The sequence below is a fragment of the Anopheles coluzzii genome, chromosome 3 (assembly GCF_943734685.1).
Source record: "Anopheles coluzzii chromosome 3, AcolN3, whole genome shotgun sequence".
NCBI classification, from domain to species: Eukaryota; Metazoa; Arthropoda; class Insecta; order Diptera; family Culicidae; genus Anopheles; species Anopheles coluzzii.
This window is the reverse complement of record NC_064671.1, coordinates 67281600-67289282: the sequence shown is the minus strand read 5'-3', so window position 1 is coordinate 67289282 and position 7683 is coordinate 67281600. Positions and strand designations below refer to the sequence as shown.

The following is a 7683-nucleotide window of genomic DNA, read 5'->3' as shown; positions in this document are numbered from 1 at the left end:
AACTGCCTTTTTTACGATGTTTTCCCTCTGAAAAATATTTGTCACGGTATTCAACAACAGAAAACGACTTGTTCGGGGTTATATGTATGCTAATAAACCCTAGCTATGTTCTAGGCTAGCGTGTTGTGGTAGTTTACATTTGTAATTGAGTATGAATATATCCTTTAACCAAGTATTTAGTACAACCTGTTGTGCCACCCTCTGGGAGCTTGAGGACTTTTAAGGAAATAACTGTTCGAACTGCATGGAAATAGTTACCTTTTTCCAGAATTTGAATCTCAACAACTTTTTCAATTTGAACTTCCTTTGCTTCGAAGTTTTTCAAGAGCCACAATAACCCAAACCAACAATTGTATCTAGCTTTTCCTTTTTCAAAAAGGTATTCAAAATATTACCACAATCGAACAAAGCTAAATAAGATTAGGTGTGTATTGATTCCTACTTTTGTTCGCTCAATCAAAACCTTCCTTCAGCATCGTTCGTTCCACCTTTGATTTCCATTCTTCTCCCGTGTACGAAAAGGGTGTTGAGGGCGTCGAAAACCGATCTGCGGAAATCGAACAACTCTCCCTTCGATCGAGACGGATGTCGTCGCAATGTCTTACAAAATCGAATTCTATTAAGTCAGGAGGATTAAAATAAATCACCCCGTTCCGACGTACATGTGTGTTGTTCGGGGGGGAGTATGCAAAAAACGGATCTCATTTTTTATCTCCTGGCCACGGTGTGCGACAGCAGGACAGGCAGAAGAACCGTCGATGCGTATGAGTATGTAGATTTAATCCGCTGCTCATGTTCATGCTTGAGGTTTCCTATTTTCTAACCGTATCCGAGGGCCCCACTCTGCCCTGGCACTTGTAGAGCGTATCCGACGCATTTGGCCAACCACTCTCTTGTCTAACCGCGCACACAGGCGCACAGAATCGAAGAGAGAGAGTGTGAAAAAAACTTCAATCGTCCTCTTTGTGTTCGGTAGGGATGCGTTTGTTACCGACTTACTGCCCACCCTGCCGTCCGCATCAGCATCCTCCTAAAACGGTGGAAACAAGCAAAGTAAAATCACAACCTATCATCGCAAGCACTAAGAGCGTCGTAGTGTGTGGTTTGGTCCCGTTTTTCCATCTCAATTTTGTACGCCCAATGTTTGTGGTGCACCAAGCGGTGGGCCGGGATACGAGGTAAGGTGTGCTATAAAAAGGGAATAATAGAGAATAATGTCCATTATTCGAAAACAAATGGCTTCACTGTGTTATTCTGATAACAAAAACATTGTCCGCATCGTCGGAGACGTTTCACTTGGTGCTGTGCTGGGCTTGGGGCTGATGTCCCTCATCCTTTCCAGCCGAAAGGTGTCATCGAGAACGTGTTTGGTTGGGAATGCTGCAACACACTCACACACCAGGCGTACTTGGAACAGTCGGCTTAGAAGGAGACACAAATGGGAATGAGGCACGAGCGAGAGAGAGAGTGAGAGCGCGGTTTTGGTTTGAACCTTTTCTGCAAGCTAACATTTATTCAGATTTTATTGCCCTGGGAGGTGTTTGTCTGGAAGGGGAAGGTAAGGAAACAGCACCTTTTGCACAGCACCACCCGACACCGAACACGGTGGAGAAAATGCGCTAATTTGATGACGTACCCATCACGGAGGGACACTCTTGTCTGTTTTTGTACCTTTTCGCGCTTGCTGTGGAAGGATTGGTGTGTGTCTATAGCGTGTACCTTGTAGAATATTGAGCTATCGTCTGGCTGGAGGAAAAACAGGAAGACATCATTGTTATTCAATCAGGACAACGGTACCGTCTTTTTTCGGAAGGGGTTCGTTGCTTGTGTCCATGATGTGCGTGTAGCGCTCGGACGTCCTCGGAGGCTCGATTGACCGGAAAAAGATGTCGCGAGGAGATCGATGTTGCTTGTACGGCTGTTGTGTAGTTAGGCAGACAGCGCCTAGAGCAGTGGTTGGCAATTTTATCTGAAGTACACGATTGAGAGATGTGTTGTCATATGAGTGAGATTAGCAATACAAAATGTAAGTGAATATAATAATTGATATATTATGAAAACATTGATGATAATGATGTCATGATGATCCTTCAAACAATTTTGATAGTGAAACAGATCAAATTAATGCAGTAAATCGTGCTGTAGTGATGCAGAATATTGCATTCCTTGTAGGTTTATACTAAAACTTTCTCTTTGTTTCAACATTGCAATGCTTTGGGTCATGAAGAATTATTTTTATAGTTAGTAATCATACTGCGGTATACATAATACACCTTAGTTTACTATACTAAAAGTGTAGCTCGATTCCTGTTCTGTGGGTAACCTGATATACTAAGTAATATGCTTTGTACTATATTTTTGAGTAGATTTATAGCTCATATTATCACTAGCAGTGCTGCAAAATGTCATGAGTATCACGAGATGTTCACCAACGAAAACAATGAACATATCCGTGGTGGCTTGATGCTCATTGCTGATACTCAATGAAATTGGGTCATGGCATGCCGAACACGACATGCGAGTGCTTGAGTCAAACGCGTCTGACTGACAAGCTGAGCTTAATGCAGGCGCTTAATCATGATTTTTTCTGGCTGTGAACAGTGCTGCCTAATCCCACTGTTTCAGTCACCAACACTCATGATTGAAATGAAGCTCAAATCAGCTCACGTACATAGATGAGATGATCGTGAGACTGAAACAGTTGGTGGAACAATCACCTGCTTGGTGATATTTTATTTCGCACACAACTCATGGTCACTCACTTAGTCACGACATTTTCTGTCGGTGATAATCACGACATTCTTGGAATACACTTGGTTTGTGGTCCCAAGCACAAAATGAGCATTCTTTCTCTCTCTCTGTCTGCTTTTATTATCCGTCGGGTCAAATAGAGACACCGACAGAATGTCACGACCAAGTGACTGACCAAGAGTTGGTTGCACAAAATGTGGCGAAGCATGTGATAGTCGCACCAACTGTTATTAAACAGCACTAACTGTTAACTGAAGCTCACTTTTAATTATCAAAGCAGAGCTCGTGATGCTGACATGATTTTGTATCAGCCAGAATTTGTCATGACTATGTCAGTGACATTTTGTTGAACAGTAAAAAAAAAGTGAAGACAAAGTGACTGACCAAGCGATGGTCGCAAAAATGTCACGAAGCATGTATTGGTCACACCAATCGTTTTCAGTATCACCTCTGGTCATCACAATTGAGTACGTGACGCTTACATGGATTTTGTTCCAGTTAGATATTTTTATGACATTGACTGTGACAGTCACTAGAGCTTGTGAAAGAGGGTAAAAATATCCTTAGTAATTCTTCTTAGTCTTTGGCACAACAAACTGTTGTTGTTCAAGTCATGCCTGTACCTTTAATGGGCTTGGCTTTCAGTGACTCGTTTATTACCATAGCAGGATATATCAGTCTTACGTATGGGGACACGGTCCATTCAAGCTTTGAACCCATGACGGGAATGTTTTAAAAAGTCATACGAGTTGACGACCGTATCACGAATCTCGCCCGACCAAATGGGGGGAATTAAGGCCATATAAATATAAGTCAGGAATTGAGATAAACTTCCGCGTATCTAAAATTTCTCCAAGAGGGGCTAGAAAGTAAAGTAAAATGATAATCCATGCCTTCTTTGCATTTTGATTGAGTATAGATTATCAAACTAATGCTCAAGATTGTTAGGAAAAGGTGGCTGATATCATATCTGTTCTTGTAGATGGTATCGGTATGATGAATTACGCTTGCAAAAGATAGTGAAAAGATAAATTCTATTGATTTTTCTACGATACACTCATCAAGTTACGAAACATTGGCTAGTTAAAATTTCCCAAAATTGAAATAAAATTATCAAAGAATAATGCAGTTCACCATTTTATCACTCTCCGATGGCTACACAATTTCCGACCACTGATCCAGAAGAATGACCACAGCGCGGCTGTAGAAATGGATTTCACAATTGCTTTATAAAAGATTTCTGCTGAACAGGCTTGGGGGTAGCATCTACGCGCCTTCTTTTCCAATTGAATTCCCCGACAGAGCGTCCTTCCATACCGCTGCAGGGAAAGGCGTATTTCCCCGACATGAATTTTGCCCATTTACGCATAAGCATCACGGTACGCAATTTCGCCGAAATTTAACAATAGCCAATTGAAGAGAGTTTTTAATAGATTGCTGCACTCAGAGGTGTTTGCCTTGTCGCGCTAATGCTCCCTCCATCGCTTCACATTTGACAGGAGTTTGTCTTCCGCGAAACCACATACGACACGAACACGAATTTTGTCAATTTTGAGCATCAATAAAATAGATTTCTATTGTCACAAAGCAAATGCCGCACCTAGGCTGCCGGGTAGATGACGAAACTTTCGTTCTAATGAATAAACGTTTCTTTTGCGTGTTCTGCCCGCAGGAGCAACGATGTGGAAATCGCGTCATTTGACGATGAAGAAAGGCATAATCATGCGTGGGTTTGCCGTGTGAAGGAAAGCGTTTTTCTTTCGAATGTTTGGAATTCGATTCGGAAAAGGAATTTAGCACGGTCATTAGGCACAATAAGGTTGGAGTGCTGTATTCAATGAGTGAGCGCGTGGTGTGTGGGTTTGCTTTTTATGCTTATTTTATTTCTAATTTTATAACGGTTTCAACTGAAGTTTACAATGGGTTGGGTTAATTTTTATTTTCCATCATGTCAAAGCAAAACACTCTTGTGGCAATACAGCTTGAATTGCACCATTACTTCATCAGTGTAATAAAATCAAGTAATTACTCAATTAAGATTATTTGTTTCGAACAAAACATATAAATGTTGTAAATTTAAAGTTGCATTTCATCCATCAATATATACTCTGTAGTTTACGAATTTCAATGAAAATGTTTGAGTTCATTGATAGCAAAGAGTGATTATCGTGTTTACAAGTTTGCTAATTTCACAAAAGCATTTGAAAGTTATGTGGAACCACGTTTGAATTATATCGTACTCGTTGGTTTCGAATGCATTCTAAAACAATCTAAGATAATTTAGCGACATCTAGCTTTTAAAATAATTTAAAAAACTCTCTGTCGGATAGAAATTGTACTAGCGTAATATGTACAGGGGTTTTAGCCAAATTGATTCATGTGTCTCGTCATATCCCTCTTCATAAATAAAATTTGTTTGATTTGTTATGTTGAGTCATATATAACGTATATTAGCGACAAAATAGGATATGTTGTGATTAAACTACTTGTATTTCAATATTTTTGCCTAAAAAGAGCTAACACCATTCGAAAAGAGCCAAGCGTTACTTTCGCTGCGAGACAGAAACGTTACACGACCCTATATTGCATACAACCAGGCGTAACTGATATTCTACCGCATGTGTAACGTTCTAGCAGGTTTGATTCTTCACGAATAGAGGGCGCTCTTAACATTTCGTTAAATTTGAATTGAAATTGAGCGGTCCGACACATTCGCATTCATAAATTCTACCGGTTTGTTACTTTCTTTTTCATTTCATACCAATGGAAGCAATAGGAAGCAATAGGACATATTTCTAATATCTTCAAACAATCATGGATCTCACACGAAAAATTCTTTCTTTTGAACAATAATAATCAACCAGCCACGCGTTTGTAATTTGTTCCGAAATGTTTTCGCATGTTTTTATTCAACTGTAACTTAATTATTTGTTTTTTTCTTTCTTATGAAGTATTATCGTTTCTAAAATTATCATTATTTCTGTTGCATTTTCGTATGATAGATCATATTCGGCTGTTTTTTCTTCTTCGTTCTGTTCAATCGTATTTCCCTTACATTTACCGCCAAGCCTCTCACGCGTTCCATACCATATCGTACGAGTATGTTCTTACGTTTGCCTCATTTTCTTCCTCTTATGTTGCACTATTTAAGCTATTGATTAATGTGCGTTGGTTGTGATTTTATAAGATCATTCTTGTCTTTCGTTCCTATCGGTCTGTCTGTCTTGCAGTAGCTTTTTTTTCATCCTACAGTTCTGAACTCGTTTATTAAGATTGAATTGTTCCCCCAATGGAACAGAGAGAAAGAGAGATAATACTTTGATTATTTTCGTTTTAAAATGTTTCGCGGACCAGCCATGGTCTTGACTACAATTTGTCTATTTTGTTGTTTTTTCTTTACTATTTAGAAGACTCGTTTTGAAGCCTCTGGCAAAAAGCCCTTTATTGCACAACTTGTATGAGAATAAATAAAACAAACAAATCTTTGAGCATTTGTTTCCCTTCTCTTGATGCATCATCCGAGCGATTTCGTATACTTCTGTGGGGTTCTGCGACCAATGTCAACCATTATTTTAATAGTCTCGATCAACCATTAGCTCGGAGTTGGGTCAAAAGATGACGGTCAGTGGTCGTCGATATTCGCCAGCAGCACCTCCACCACCACCAGAACCACTATTGCCACCTCCGCCACCACTAGAGCCGCCTCCACCACTGCTACCATTCGCAGCCGCTTGACTAGCGGCCATTGCTGCGGCCGAATACTGATACAACCCACTGGCAGTAGCAGCAGCACCACCACCACCGACACCCAACAGTCCCACTCCGTAGCTATGACTGTGCAGCGGCGATCCGTCCAGGGGTTCCACGATCTGAGGCTTAATGTCGGGCGTGACGTCACCTAGCTGGGGCGTTGATTCTCGCTCGTCTAGCCCCCCAGAAGCAGCACCATTCTGGAGCTGATGCTGATGATGCAGTGGATGGTGTAGATGATGCGGTGACTGTTGAAGCTGATGCTGTTGATGTTGTTGATGCTGTTGATGTTGTTGTTGTTGTTGCTGCTGCTGGTGTTGTTGTTGCTGCTGCTGTTGGCTACTGCTACCGCTATTAGTGCTACTGCTGCTTCCTAGCTGTTGCTGCTGTTGCTGCGCAGTGGTGCCGTAGATTTTGGAAATGTCAAACGCGTAGTTTGCTGCGGCCTGGGCCCGATCCTGGTACATCTTGGAGTCGAAGTATGCCTTCGTCAGGACGGAGGTAGGATCGAGATAGGCGCTGTACGGGTTGGTCTGCGATTTGGCCGTATCGTAGAGGGCACCGGCAGCGGCCGTGTTAAGGTACGCGCTACGATCGAGCGCAAACTTCGACACGTCCATCTGGGAAGAGATCGATGACTGGGGATGGAGTAGAACAAAAGCAAAACAAGATGGTTAGTAGAAGAACATATTGCGTGGAGAGATAACAAGAAAATTTAGTTTTATTGGCATTATATGCTATATGAGTCTTTCTTTTTATCTTCATCCCATGATAGTCTATAAAGAGGTAAAGCTCAACGATTTTGGATTTAAACATCATCTCGCTCGTGATCCGCTTTACAATATCAAGCTACAATGGTCCGTTCTATAAAAACAGCCCGATCTTTATATTGCTCCCACTTCCGGCAGCAGCGACCATCTTCATACTGCTTTGAAGAGATGTTTAACGCACAAAAACAGGGTACCATGAAAACAGTTTCGCTTAATCCATACTACGCGGATGAGCCAATCCGTGTGTTGGAATGCAAATGCTTTAAGAACTGATAGCCCTGGCTGTAAAGCAGTAAAGCGCAAGTGAAGGATTTGTGTGTCGATCTTTGAGAGCAACGTATCTCTATCGTAGCATGGGGGAGGGTGATGAGATCAATAAATTCATAAACCAATAAAGCGGGTATATTGTGCG

At 41.3% G+C, this 7683-nt stretch overlaps 1 protein-coding gene across 2 annotated transcripts in view; it reads right to left on the bottom strand.

The window, feature by feature from the left end:
- Window positions 1-5771: 5771 nt before the first annotated feature.
- LOC120958485 (transcription factor Sox-19a) overlaps window positions 5772-7683 on the bottom strand; it is a 48444-nt gene continuing 46532 nt past the window's right edge. For both annotated transcript variants that reach the window (XM_040381333.2, XM_049610149.1), the window contains exon 6: window positions 5772-7139. In XM_040381333.2, the coding sequence (XP_040237267.2) occupies window positions 6360-7139 (780 nt within the window). In that variant the 3' untranslated portion in view covers window positions 5772-6359. The remainder of the gene's footprint in view (window positions 7140-7683) is intronic.